Source organism: Struthio camelus, chromosome 2 (assembly GCF_040807025.1).
Source record: "Struthio camelus isolate bStrCam1 chromosome 2, bStrCam1.hap1, whole genome shotgun sequence".
Classification (NCBI taxonomy): Eukaryota; Metazoa; Chordata; class Aves; order Struthioniformes; family Struthionidae; genus Struthio; species Struthio camelus.
The window spans coordinates 81,300,723-81,315,996 of record NC_090943.1 but is presented as its reverse complement, the minus strand read 5'-3'; the positions used below and the strand labels follow the sequence as shown (position 1 = coordinate 81,315,996).

The following is a 15,274-nucleotide window of genomic DNA, read 5'->3' as shown; positions in this document are numbered from 1 at the left end:
TAGAAAGTACATGTTTCTTTACAGAGTACTTACATCTTTATTGAGTAGTTTCATTACTCTCTATGATTGGACAAATCTGTAACCCATTAAAATGACTCAAAGACAATACGTACAGTAAGATACATCATCTTTGCAACTGATGAGCAGTTTATAAGTTGATGAGCAGGTCATCCATGGAAAAATCTACAGATTTGTCTGAAGATGACAGAATGTAACTGTTACTGTAACAATCACATAATACAAAGAGAGAAATATTGTCATGGTTGGTGTTCTGATGACCTTAATTTCTGAGACTGAGAATGGTTATGTTTTTAAAATGAAAATGTTTTACTCATCTACTGGAATCTTTGTTTCCCTGATACCTTATGGAGAGGATGGCAGTTATTGCCTAATAGTTATAACTCTTGAAGCCTTTTTTAAGGTGTTTACACAAAACCTTACAATTCAGATGGCTTGAAGATATTTCTAGACTGTCACTTAGCTGTTTTGTGACTTTAGCCAAGTTATGTCAGTTTTCTTCTACTATTTGCCATCTCTTCCCAGACTTGTTTGATTGAACTGTAATGTGTTTTGGACAAGAATTTTCTCTTGTTGTATATAAGCTTATTGTTCTGTACAACGGTATTCGAGTCTTGACTGCATCTGCAGTGTGCAAATAAACTCCATTGTATTTTTAAAAATAAACTTATATTAATACTTGCAGATTCAGAACTGTTGGTAGAGTACAAAAGAAGTTGAATTAAGCCCTCCTCGCCAGATTACTAGCGAAACTGTTGAGTACATGTTAATGTTTGGGTTATACTAACAGTGAATTCAATGGGAAAAATACAGTTCATAATATTGCATATTATTTCATTGGAGGCAGGAGTAGGGGAAAATTCTTTGCTCCTAAGAGTATTGTTAATTTGGAAATGCACAAAAGAGTCATAGTACTTGAAGAACAAGGCATAATTCTTTACTGTGGAGCAGGTTCGGTTTGCTGATGCACTCTTGAACCGCTAAAATGTTGTCTCAGTTTTTCACATTTTTTTTTTCTGGAATGCATATTGAACCAAGTACACAGTGAAGCAGCTCATGCAGAAATTTGGACATAATCATAATAGGCTGGGTTTTAGGCCCATCTGAAGGATACTAGACTTTAGTGGAGCTGCTCAGCTGTTCTGGGAATCAGTCTCAAAGATGCTGGGTTAAAGAGCATTTTGAAAATGTGGACCATGCAGAATTTAATTCTGTAATGGTCATATGAACTTCCTAGATAATTGCAGTAGTTATAAATAAAATGTGGAACTGGGATTCTTGGCAGACTTTCTAGTAAGGGGGACAGCAGAATTACTCGCAGTAGCTGTGCCAATGGCAAGCCAGTTTGAAAAGTGTTGGAAGGGAACAAGTGCCAATAGAATATTCCGCTTAAGCACAAATGGAGTTGGATTCCGAATGGATTTGGAAGAACACATAAGTATGGCACAAGCAGATTAGGAGGAAACTGAAGGAACTATTCCTTTTCTCTAGACAACTTGTATTAAAGCTGAAGTAACTTAGTGTCTTTTTCTCCTTTCTGTCCTTTTGTTTAGATCACATACCACTTTACAGCTTTGTTTTCAATTATAAAAATATTTAGTGTTTGTTTATGCCCCAAATGCATAAACAGTGAGCATGGTAGTAGTTTTCTGCAGGCATGGCGTCACAATTTGAGCAGCGTAAGTGAAGCTAATAGAGCTCTACCCATATCCAGGATTTTAATTTTAGCAAGTGTCAGCAAGGGATGTGATAGAAGCATCTTTGATTGCTTTTCTAAACATTTAAATAGGATGTTAACACTTTGTGGTATAGACCTTTGTGGCCAGACCTTTATGAGGTGTTACTAGAATAGTTGCTTGCTTCTTGTTTTAAAAATTTGTAAGCTTCTGTGGCTTCCCCAGGACTGTCCTTGGGAACGGACCGCAAATGGACCACAGAAGTGAAGTGCCTAAGTTACTAATACGACAAAGGGATTCAAAGGGCAAGACTAATCGTAGTTGGAAATATGCGTGTCTCTTTTTTAATATTATAATAGAAAATATTGTTTTAGTAGTAGAATAAAAATATTTTAATAAAGTTCCAGCTGTTCTTGTTATTAAATTAAAAGTTGTATCCTTAAAATATTTTTTGCAAGATACATTTAATTTATTCATCCTCAAAGGATTTAGGATATAGAAAGTCTTAGGAAAAGAATTTTTACACAGTCGAGGGCAAATTGCTGATAAGGCACAACTGCTTTATTGTACTTCCAGTGAAGCAGCAAAAAAATCAGCTTTCATATGACTATATTTGTTTATCAACTATAACTTATTTTGTTTTTAGATCTTCAGATATGGACACAGCACATGAATCTAGTTCTGACTCTGCTTCTCCCACCTTCTCCCCCAGTCTTGAGTCTGCTGTGGGCCACTTGGTGCAGGATATTCCTGGATCTCACAGCTTTTTTTTTTTCTTTTCCTCATGGAAGGGGGAGAGATTTTTATTGGCCTTTCATGATATCTATCTCTCCAAAATATGTAATTTCCTTGGAAGAAATGAGGTTTTGGAGTAGATGCAGGCAGCTGGATGATGCAAGTAAGGTGATTAACTTGAGCTGCTGCTGCCATTGCATGCTATTTCTCCTTTTATGTTGAAAATATTTATTTATTTATTTGATTTTTGTTTTGTTGATGTGCTACTTTGAAGTAAGCTTTTCATATGTCAGATCCTATATTCCTCAGTTTTTCCCTCTGTCTTAAATGTCTCTTATAAATCTGTTTGCAGCTGGGTCTCGGGCATCTTACAGCAGCCAGCACAGCCACCTTGGCTCCGAGTTAAGGGCCCTGCAGTCTCCAGAGCACCACATAGATCCTATTTACGAAGACAGAGTTTACCAGAAGCCCCCTATGAGGAGTCTCAGCCAGAGTCAGGGGGACCCTCTGCAACCAGCACACACAGGCACATACCGCACTAGTACAGGTAGGTGGATGTAACTTGCATGACTGTCTGTCTTTGAGCTTTATCTTGTTCTTTAGTACTAATACTTGTTTTTTTGATGTGCTAAACGAATGTATCCTGTGCATGCCAGTCCAACAAGATACCTCACGCACTTGGCAGCTATCAGTGGAACCCTAAAGGCATGCACAAAACGTAGAAGTACTTTATGTTGTGCTAGATATACACTGTAGGTTACGCTGATTTGGGGGGAGGGCTTACTTTTACGGACGGAGAATGTTTTTGTTAATCTTACATGTTATCTTCAAGAAAAATCTAGTTACGCTAAAGAAACTTCTAGTTTTTTTGCTTGCAAAGGTATCTTGTGTGTCTCAAAAGAACTGCAAAGTTCTTTCCACAGGAAGCTGAAGAGTTAATCACTTGCTTTTTCAAGTCAGTCAATCATAGAGTAAATATTGTTCTGCTGTCATACAGAGGGCCACTGAGGTATTAGGTATACAGATATAAAAGTGAACTGTGGCATAGAGAAAAGCTGTTAGCAACACTGATTTATTCATAAAATAGTAATGATTGGCCATGAAATGAATTGGTGCACGAGTCCTACTTGCAAAATGTCCTGTCAAGCAAATGAAATACAGCTGTATGTTGCTACCCACAAATAGATCACAAATCAACAGGGATATTTATGGTATTTAATGCACAGAATAGTTAGAGTACATAAATGCCACAGACAAAATAGTCTAAAGCAGATGTAGAAAGAACTTGCCTTAGGAATTGTAAGTATTTCTGTTTTTTATCATTGCTGCAATGATGGAATAGTGATGATTCTGTCCATTCCCAAATCGCTCCATAGAATTGAAGAAAAAGGATTGCACTTTTTGGAGCAAGAATCTTTACTTTCTTTTAAAAGTTTTTTTTTTTTTCTTTTAAAAATCTTTTCTGCAAGGCAAAGCTGATAATTTTTGTGTATCGAAAATTACTATTGCTTATTGGAAATTTTTGGGTGTTCAGAGTGCAAGAGAAAATCCTTAAAAGGAAATCATTTACAGAATTCTGTAGTTCAAAATTCCATAGCTGCTGCAGGTATTTAAGAATACCATTTCTGATACTTTCTAGTGCAAATAACCTCCCGTGGTGGTATATGTTTTGCATGGAGTCCTATGAGTATATATGACAAAAGATAACGATACCTTGCTGGAAGGGGCAAGACTTCTGTCTAAATCACTGAGCAGCAGAGGCAGTGATAGTGAGTGAAGCAACTTTTTATATAGAGCTTTAATCCTGCCCATGTTCAGCATGTGGCCTTATGTTTCCTATAGCGTCCATTCTTCCCTATTCATGCCCTGAAGAGTTTCTTGTTTTGCTTACAAAATATCCTTTAGTTCTCTCTGCAGAAGTAGTGGGCTGGTTTGTAACTGTTGCGCAGTTATTTTCACAACGCCTCCATAAATAAGGAAAACCTGTGAACGTAGATAATTATAGTGAATGAAACTGGGGCACAGGATGTTAGTGGGTAATACCTGAGGAAGGTTTTTCAGTGAAAAATTTACAGAAGACGACACTGGTTTAGATAGTGTAGATGGTCTTGAAGTTGAAATGTATTTTGCCATACTGGCGATGCGAATTTGAGCATTGCTCCAGACCCATTCTGAAGAATGGCTACGCCATGAGCCCAGCTTTGCTTTGGGTTGATTCTCACTGCTGTCAGTCTTGCAGAGAACGAGCCTGATGAGCCGTCTACGCTCAGAAGGAGTCTCAGGCTGGCCTGGACTTGACTGTTTCTGCCTCTGCCACAAATATCTGAAGAAACATATTTCTTCTGATGAAGGAGACAATACAGTTTTTCTCAAAATAGTAGAGTAAATGGGAGTCCAAATTAAGTTTGGCACATCTAAATCTTGGTTTGTCTGTTGGGCTGTCTGAGTGCTTTTTAATGCAGGACTGAATAGCTGTCTGCTTTGACTACTTGTGTAGGATTTGAGGGATGCAGATTGCTGTGTACTCCCTGAAGATACGTTCATGTCTTGCACATCTTGTGTGCACGAATCGCGGGAGAGGAAGAGAGGAGAGGACACAAGGCTTCTTCAGTATGCTTCTCTATAGACTAATGTCACTCAAAGAAACGGGCAAACTATTTCATTGATATATTTTGGTGTAGAAACATAGCTAAATGAATTATAGGAGTACAGAAAGGCAAACTTTGTCAGGGCATAGGTCCTTAGACTAAGTCGAGATTTTTTTTTTCTCTGCAGTTGACATTAACCATTAGAAACAAAAATTATGCTTGTTATACTTGCAAAACATTTGTTTTTGTACAGTATTTTAGAAGAGAAGGCACTTCCTGAATTTGAAAATTTCACTTAATTTGGAAGATTAAGTGACGCTCAGAATGGGAATTTTTCTTCACTTTTAAAACAGACGTCACCTCTTGCTCTTTTTTGAACTTCAGAGTACTTACTACGCTGAGGAATGGTTATACAACTAAGGATAAAGCCCACTCAGTTTCTCATCACCTAGGTAAATCGATATTCAGTGAGCAGTTTTAAAATTTCTCTACAAGCTGAGATATGTTCAATTTTTTTTTTCAATTTAGTCACTACATTTTTTGAATATTTGTATTTTCTTTATATTTTACTAATGGATGAAATGCATGCCAATAGTAAGGGCTATAGTAAGGGCTGCAGTAAGGGCAACATATTACAGAACGTATAAAGTAGGAGGATCTTAAAAATCATATCCCTTACTGACGTATCTTTAGATAGGGGCAGGGTGAATTCTTCATCACCTTGTAGTTTAAATTATGACTGGGTGTACTGCGGTTCTTCTGTCCAAGCTAAGAATAATCTTTCAAAGTTGACAGAAATAGCTGCATAGAATTCTTTGGTCTGTGGTTTTTAGCAGATCAAATTGAGATTAGCAGTCCCTTTTGTTCTTCAAAGGGTAATGCCTTTTCTGTTACGTGAAGTAGCAAACTAAACTGTGGCGCTAAAACTAGCAGTATACATATAGTTAATAATGGTAGACTTAAACTTATTTGATGCGATTTTTACATGTGCGTCACTGGAATTTGAAAAGTGTTGTTACTTAGCAGAGAGGAAGGATTTCCTCCCAGCCAGAAGGGATACAGAAATATAGGTAAGTTTTCTTTGGCTCATTTGTTTAATTTGTGGGACTAGAAGTTTGGACTAGGGTTCTGTTCCTTCTGTTTAACTTAATTATTGATAATTAATATTAAACATGAAGCAAGTCCAAGCTGGTAGGATCTCACTATTTTACTAGAGTGGGGTTTCCATAACTTCCTTGAACAGAAAGCAACTTCCTTCTAGTTCTGAACTGATGTTCTTGACCTGCAGCACAGGAACACAAGTATGGCGGCGGTAGTGCTTGTGAGAGGAGTTGCTATTGCCCTGTGGAACCTGACAGCACTGCGTTTGGATGTGCACCTTGTTTTCATCAAGTTGTGTTGATGAAAGAGAAGAGGCCTCTTCTGTAGAGAGGTGTGATCTGGAGGGATAAAAGTATTAAGAGCTGTGAAAGAATACTGTTACCAAATGGCTGAGGTTATAAATAGAGTTCTGTGCTTAATTTAAACCCTACCCAAAGTGGGCCTGTGACTTTATTGATTGAAAAAAAGTGCTGCTGCTTAAAAATGGGGCAGACATTGGTGTATCGTGCATGCGTAGACCTCAGAACCTGCAGAGTGCTTGTGGTTTAAAGAACGCTAATCTGTTTCAGGGGCTGCAGGTGAGTATCTTTTTCCTGGACCTCACACAAGTGGCATGGAAGAACCAGCCATGGACAAATGAGTCCTCCGTTCTGTGAAGGATGTATGCATCTCGCTGGCACCAAAGGAACCCTGACAGCCTTGAAGGAAGCTTAACTACTTCCTCACGATGTTCAGGATGATGATGATCTCTGCCATCTGGCCCCCCCAGCAAGTCACTGTGGGGAATGCCTCGTAACGTAGCTCAACCATGGGAAGTTCAGCAGCTATGGTCATGCTGCCAGTTGACATTAGCTTTATATGCTGTCTGTGCAGACCAGAAGCACCTAATGGTGAAGACAGGATATGCAAGGCCCTTTGAGAACTCTTCTGTGGTTATACAGAGAGAGAGGGAGAAAGGGGTGGGGGGACAGGTTGAGAGAAGGGAGAACGGGGTCTGTGCTTGAGCAGGTGTGGTACTGCTGATGGGGAACAGAGGACCCCAAAGCAAAGAATGTATTGGAAGTGAACAGTGAAAGCAAAGCAGTCAAAATATGCATTACCTGGAGAGTGCACAGGACTCGAAGGGTTTACCAAGCGTGCTCTTGAAATGGGTCCTGGGGGCAGCGGGAGGGGAGGCGAGGAACGTTCTTGCAGCATTTCTCTTTGCTACCTCAGAAGTTGCCCAATGCCCCTGTCCGCATAGAGGGCTGCGGGGCTGTCCTGCAGCTCCTCCTGTGGCGTCCTCCTTCAGATTGGGTCTTGCTGAGCTTGCTCGGGCCAGCGCCCAGTGCTTTGACCCATGCGCCAATTCTGAAGCTGTCTTTTAATAAAAGCTGCGCTGCTGCAAGCTGTGCCACCTCCTCGGGGCCACGGTGGAGAATGCTAATCAAAGAAGAGAGGCCTGCGAAATTTATGATGGCAAGTGCAAAACAGAAATGTGGCTTCTGTGTAAGTTGGATTTCTGTGCAGAGGGAGAGCACTGTCAGGAGAGCTCAGTGTAGCGAAACTGTACTGTTGTTGCCATGGTGAGTTAAGTGGGCTCCCTTCCTTAGAGAGAAGAGTTATCTGCTATAGGTTGGTCCTGACTGCGTCTGCCAAGAGGGTTACAACTCAGTAGCAGTAGCTAGGCAAAAAAGTCCTTATTGGAAGTGCTTTCAGTGGTTCATGTTTAGCTTCTGCACTGAGTGAAGGGCACAGGAGGGGAATACAGCAAGAAACGACTTTTCTGGCCTCTTTCTTCTAACTGTAGTTTCTGTTCAAGGGCCTGCGAATGGCAGGGAAAATTCCAGTTTTTATTGTCCTGTGGCACAACACAGGAAAAGCCCCTGAAAGGGAGAAATACTATTATCTTTCTGGATAGACGCTATCTTCCTCTTCTGCCCCTTCCTTCCCATTCCTGTTGGATCCCTCTCTGACTGAACGAGAGGAACCTGCACCTAGGAGTGACTTATGTCAAACGCTGCTCTTAGTTATTTATAACGCTATTTTTCTCATGTAAAAGTTGTTCTTATTTTTGTCGGGTAGGAGTAGTGTTTACTGTCAGAGGACAATCTTTCTTCTGTGATGGCCTGGAAGCCTTTACGAGTAGAGTACAGTTTAGATCTACGGACTTGTTCCTTTCTGCGAATGCGTGTTGGGGACAGATTAGACGTGGTATTGGAGGGAAGAGAAGAGGATCGAGGCTGTCATGCCTGTTTGCTGCCCGCACCTGCTGCCATTGGCCCTGGCTTTTGCTGTCCTGGAGGTTAGGCGAGGTCTGATGAGAAGATTGACAAGCAAAACTGCTACCCCAGACAGTGACAGGCCTTACAAAATCGACTGCATTGCATTTTGTGTTGGTTATGGGGCTTGGAGGCATACACATGGCTCTGACCCTCTCTCTTCCCTTGTTTATGGTGCTCAAGAGAAGCAGGGCAATGCAATCCTAGCTCTTCCCTTCTCCTGCTGCCTCCGAAGCACAAGGCATCTGTGCACGTCCTGTTTGCAGTGCCACCTTCTGGTGCCTCTTGTCTGCACAGACTAGGAGTTCCCTTTTTTTAAGAAGCAGAGCTGCGCTTCCAGTCCTTTTGAACTTCTGTCCTATTGACCTGACAACATTGTGAGATCAGTGCTGGAAAGCTGCTATGGCTGGTAGCTCCTTGCTTCTGCCCTGCGTTTCTTCTGCTGCTGGCACTGTGGTGGCAGAGACCTTCCCTTGCTCTGGGAAGGAGAGCCTCTCTGCCGGCAGAAGACTGTTTTATCACCTTGGGAGACGGCAGTCTGTGGCAGCTGTGACTGCTGAATCGATGCAAGTCACATTTTGTCAGTTGAGAACTTTACAGCAGAGGGGCAGAGGTACATTAAATGGAGTGCTTGGTGCCGCTTCTAAAAAGCAAGCGTGTCGTCTGCTGTGTGTTTTTGGTGCTGGTTCCACTGACCTGTTCAGCTTTTTTTGCCTGATTTTCAAAATTTAATCGAGTCTTTTAGCTGCTTTGTTATCCCTCATAAAAGGAGCACAGGGCTCACGAAGGATACATCACTTGGTCCAGAGTGCATCATTTTGACAAAACTGTAAATACTTTATTACATATGAAAATAAATATTTGATATTTTTAGAAATCATCGTTATTTCAAGGTGAAGAGTTTTAAGAGTATGAATTTTTTTTTAATATTTGGAAATGTTAGTATATAAAGAAAGTTAGACATCTTTATCCGATAAAATAGGGTGATTTACTCTTCTTTGAGGAATAAATAAGCCTACTTTATTGTAATCCTGTGGCATTGCAAATTGGCAGTGTTTTTCTGTGTCTGCTTTTAGAGAGAAACTATTTTTTTAACCATTTTAATCCATATCCATTTAACTTTTTTCACTTTTATTGCATGTGAAATAGTTAACAAGATTCAAATAATATCTAAGAGAAGAGAAAGTTTTTTCAAACTTTTTGCTTTGAGAGATATATTTTTGATAGTAATTTACAATACCTTATATTGAGTAGCCACTTGGTAAGTTGTCATTTTTAACCATTTCAAGCCAGCGAGGTTTTATATGATCTGTATAGTTCCATATAGTGAACTTTGTTCACAGTAGGCATTTCTACAGCTGCAGGGCCAGCAAATGTAATTAACCTCAGCTCTTAGAATCAGTCTCAGAACTTCAGTCTTACCTGTCACCAGTGACAGGTTTCACAGAGCAATTTATACCCCAAAGTTATCCCACTCCTGTCTCAGCTTTCCTGAGTAAGATTAGCTTCTCAGCATAGAGGTGGATTTGGAATTTAGTTAGCCGTGGCTCATAGTTCTGTGGTCTTCAGGCTTCCTGCGTAAAAGGAATTGTAGAGGGGTTAACAGGGAAAAGATTATTTTTCTCTTTTATGCAATTAGATTCTGCCTCAAATTCTCACGAAGAGCAATCGTTTTGAGTAAGTTGGTACAGTTTTTACTTAATCTGCCGTCAGAACAGCCTCTAGCTATTAATGAAAAACGACCTGTTACAGGTAATTCTTGTGTAACAAATAGCTGATTTGGAAACTGAAAGGGGAACTTAGTTTCACGTTTTTTCTTCTTCTTTATTTGGGGTCTCAAGTTGTCACTTTAAACAAAAAGCAGGAGGGATAGAAAAATCAACCCTGACCTACCCCGTTTGGATTAAACCCTTTGTCTGTTATGTTGCTTCTCAAATCTTTATTTAGGTTCTGTTCAGTCCTAAAGTGCAATAGCTAGGTTATAAACGCCAAACATCCCTTCTTGCTCCTTAGGTTGTGGTGTTCTGGTTTTCTTTTTTCTTTTCTTCTTCTTTATTTGGTTTGGCTTTTGTTTTTTTGCTTTGTCACAAGTTGATATGATCTGCAGTAATGCCACAGCTGCAGATTAATTGAGAATTGTAGTGATAAATCACATGGAATGGAGTTTTGGCTATAGGACTTAATGTTTTCAGCGAAATTAAAAAGAAAAGTTATTTCTACCTCTCCATCTCTATTAAATAGTTTGGCAATGTTGTGATAATAGAACTGTGTTCCTAACTGCCGTCCACTTGATAACGTTGCTTTGGGAGAGACAATTATAGGAAACAAGCAGGGAACAAATCCTCAATACAAAGTAAATGGAGCACAAAATACCTTAGTGATCTGTAGAGTGAATAACAAATCACCTCACAGCAATGGGAAGTCATAATCCCATTTCATTTGGGTTGCTGCGATAGCCTTATCTAGTGATGTTCTTTTATATATAAATAAATAAATCTTGGAGGGCTTGTTCCCTTCATTCATTCTTAAAGTGGTATTGACTAATGTAAGCCTAGTTCTGTAGGGCTGGAGGAAGCGTCCTGCCTCTCAGCTGAGTGAATGAGACTAGAACAGAACAGTAGCTGTCAAATCCTGCCCACAGATAAGCGTGGCTAAAATATACTAAAGGCACTGAGGTGATGCATCTGGGTCAGAATTTGACCTGATAATGTTTAGAAAAAGCATGTGAAAATTATTTTATGGCTGTTACAGATGCTCTCCCTTCTTTCTTGTTCCATGCTATGAAAGATGCAGCTTTCAGAAATCTGTCCAGTCAGAGTTGTACTGAAGTAACTGTTGCGTTCATGCTATTCTTCATTCACGTATATTCTGTGGGCATCTTCTCTGAGAAAGGAGGTGGATTTTTCACTCCTGTTTAAGATTTTGGGAGAGTAATGAAAGATACAGCTTTCAGTCCTGATGATATCCAGCAGTCAATGTAAATCTGTGGGCAAGAGCAATGGGAGATTGCGGAAAGTGGAAGGACATGAAAAGTCTACAGAACCTTTTTTGGAAACTGTTAGCAATATTCCCCCTAATAGCAGAGAGGCTTTTTTCCAAATAACCATAACTTGATAATTTAAAAATTTGAACATCTTAAGTTCCATAGAAGAATCATATCTACCTGAACACAGCCTAAACTTCAGTGTTTCTCCGATCAGAAATGCATTACAATAGTCAGTCTTCACAGCTTCCTTCTTTTGTCCCATAAATACAATACTTCCAGAGGTTTGTGATTTGCCCTACATATTTCCTAAGACTTTTCTATTTCCTTTCTTTAATAGAGGGATGATTTAGAGCCTGTCTAAGTGCATCTCACATGTCCCTTAACTGACTGCTACCTGCTGAGGTAGAACTGCGATTGTAAGATCTTGGCCATGACTTTGAAACTCTAGAAAGTAAATACCCTGTAAATCTCATTATTGAGAAAATATTGTGGCTACTCTGTGCCAGAAAATGTCTGTGTGTTTATCATCTGCTTACTGTATCTGTGTAGTCTCAGGCAGATAAAAGCCTGGTCACGTTAGACTTCCTTGATGAAGGACTGTGTCCATGCTCTTTTATTTACTTAAGTGTTGCACATGAATACAAGGTTATCTTTCAGTAAATAAGAAACAATTCAAACACTTCTCTTAAATCTCCTTCTTGTAAATCTTTGCTGAATGAAAACACAGTGCTGTGCCTGAGCGAACTACCCAGTAGGGTCTTCAAGAGGGCTAAAGCTTTTGTTAAAGGATTATGCTTTCAATAGTATTATGTTTAAAAGCACTCTTAAAAGCCACCAGCTCATTGTAATTTTTTTAACTAAAGCTATAATCTTTGTTACGTGAAACTGATTGCTTCTCCAGGTAGCTTTCTTCCTTTTAGCGTATCATAATCAAGTAGCTTGCATGTAGGGTTTTTTTTTTTTTTTTGCAAGCAGAAAAAGGATTCAGAGAGGTTGGTTTTTATTATAATGATCTAGCAACTTTTAAACTGTCATTTACAGAATTTATGTTATCTAAGGTGTATGTACCACACAATCTGACATTGGAATGTAAATATAGTTAACTTGATGGTAGAATAACTCTCTAATCCAAAATGAAAACCATTAATTTACATAGCTGAAGCTCAGTTAGGTGTTCTAAAGAATACCAATTTATAAATGTTTTATTACTTAGGATTATAGTGTACTAAGTGGGGAGAAGCTCAAAATCTGGAGGAGAATAAATATAGTTTGTATGCACATTGTATTTGATGGCTGTAGCATGATGCAGTGAAGGCTGTTAAGCTGTTATAGTCTCATAATATTTTTTTCTGAATAATAATAATTGTGACTTTGTTCAGTGTGTACTGTTTTATGTCGGCCAGCTGGAAGGGAAACTTTCATTTGAGGGATTTTAAGAGAAGGTGAGTCTGGAGTAAAAACAAATTTAGTTGCAGAAGGCTTGTTATGTTCAGTAGGGCTGTGTGGTTTTGCTTTGGTGACGTTTTTATAATGGTTACGGTCATCATGTCCAGTGTGCACAAGGTGAAACCATGTAATACCACAGAGAGGACTCAGGTGCGTATGGCTTGTGTTATACCATTGCTCAAGGCTGAGTTTATCTCTGGTGAGCAAATTAACATGATGAATTTGAATGTCTCAAATTCTCAAAGGGCAGTTACTGTTAAGGGCTTTGCAAGTAATCTCTTTCTCTGTTTAAATGTTCATATAACGAGTGAATTAAACTGCATTTTCTCTCCAAATTTGGGGATGCAAGTCAGAGTGGCCAAAGAGGATCTGAGAAAAGATCTTGGCAGAATATCTTTAGCAGCCAAAGTAGTCATCTGATTATCACGTTATGTGGACACAGCAGGGTTTTTGAGCAAAAAAGCGTTGCTGAAACATGCTAGAAGCTGAGCCTGAGAATGCAAGTTGCATAGCTTCGTGAAGCTTAAGAACTCCAAGACTTAAAATGCAGTTGATTTCTGAAGGCAACTAGGAAAAAAATATATATTGACAAACTTGGCATATGTCCTGACTTGTTTTGGTTGTAAAGAAGGAAGAATGTCACTATTCTCCTAAGGTGGGGAGTTGGGAATTTGAAATCACTGAAAATACATACCTGGTTAGAGAATTCCAACATCTGCATGAAACCTGGGAATCCTCTCAGAAAACTCCAAGGATCTCAAACTGATGCTGTTGAGATACAGCTTGCGTTATTGTGGTGGGTGTCCAGTAACCTTGGAACCTATTGGCCAAGTACAGTTGGATGAAAAGGCAGATATTGCAAAGGTTGTGGGTGTGGTGATGTGATGCTGAGCACAGTAGTAAAGCTTTGTAACAGGCTTGCCTGAGGAAGAGGCTGCTTTCAAGTATGCACTTTATTGGTGTCAGTGGGCTCACATCAGACACAGCTGTCAATAAACTTTGATCAGAGCTCATTCATCTTAGGTACCGTATGAAACTGAAATGCAAATCCTTAAGATACAAGCTTTGTCAGCACTGCTGCTCACTGAATTACTCCTCTACCTATTTTTTCATTAGAATTTGCTTTTGAGGAGCAAACATCCTTACAGATGTCTCAATTCATAAGGGATCTATTTACTTCCATTGCTAAACTTAATGAAAGCAGATGATTTCAGATTGATTCCAGCTAATCACGTGTTTGAACCCCAAAAGAAATAAAATAATTACTAGCAAAGAAATGGCAAGTCTAAACTGATGATTAAGCAAATTATCCCGTATGGTGAGGGTTAGGCAATGGTAGTATGTGTCCTCCCACAATGAAACTGTTCAATAAAAGGAAAAAGGTATGTATTTCAAAGAGAAAATAAGCCTAAGAGAGGAACTAACACACGGACAATGTGAAAATGCGCTAATTGAAGTGTAACAACGTAGACAAAAGCAGCCTTCAAAGTGACCAGATACTGGTGGTTCTGTAAAAACAGGATGGCTCAGAAAGTCAGGAAGCAATATTTTTTTTCATAATGCATGAAGAATCGGTAAAGGAACATCAGTTTCTAAGCAAAGGAACATTCAGCCTTACTGGAACAATTAGTGTCAGATCTGAAGAATGCTCTTAGAAAATTGAAATGAAGGGATACATCAGCACAGTAGCAGCTTCAGTTTTTCAGTCATCAAAGGTTATCATTTTCTGCATTGGAACAGGAGTTTATTAAACATTACAATATGAAGAGAACAAGTGAAGTTGCTTTGAGTTTTATGAAGCAGTGGGTTGTTCTCCCATGAAACAGTGGCATATAACTACAGTGATGGTCAGAAAATGATTTTAAGACTGAAAGAATCAAAACAAGGTTCATTTTTGGGGCATACAATTACTGTGAGTAGATTTATGATCTTTATGAAGTTTAGTAGTTTTACACTGTCAGTGATGGGAATGGACCTCTTGACTAATTCAGAGGTGTACTGCATATTTCTAAATGAAACTAATATCATAGTGGTTAAATAACTACCTCTGGTTTTGGAGCTGGGATTAAAAAAAATGAACAACCTGAATCTCTTGTAATATCATCTGGAAGAGTCACACACTTTTGGTTTTAAAAAAAAAAAAAAAAAGACTTCCTTTTTGTCATGTCATGGAAGCATCTGATAATAAAAAACATTGTTAAATAAAAGCTTGCAACTGCATGTAGACACACTAATTACAACTAGGTATGACAGCATAGCCAGTGCCTGCAGAAATGCTAGGTACCATGCTGTATTTTTCTTCTATTTCTATCTTAGGTATTTTTTGCTGTTTACCATGCTGTTTAGTGTCTATTTCTCTCGCTTATTTGCATTTCCTCTGTAGTATATGTTATGTTCCCTTAAAAGGACAAACCTGGCACGGCAGAAAGACTGGCTGCTCAGTTGCCTTGCCCTGGCTGTTGA

The 15,274-nt window shown here is 39.2% G+C and overlaps 1 protein-coding gene across 5 annotated transcripts in view; it reads left to right on the top strand.

The window, feature by feature from the left end:
• CTNND2 (catenin delta 2) overlaps positions 1–15,274 on the top strand; it is a 669,170-nt gene that overhangs the window by 395,278 nt on the left and 258,618 nt on the right. For all 5 annotated transcript variants that reach the window (XM_068931423.1, XM_068931424.1, XM_068931421.1 and 2 more), the window contains one exon: positions 2,782–2,976. In XM_068931423.1, coding sequence (XP_068787524.1) covers positions 2,782–2,976 — 195 coding nt within the window. The remainder of the gene's footprint in view (positions 1–2,781; positions 2,977–15,274) is intronic.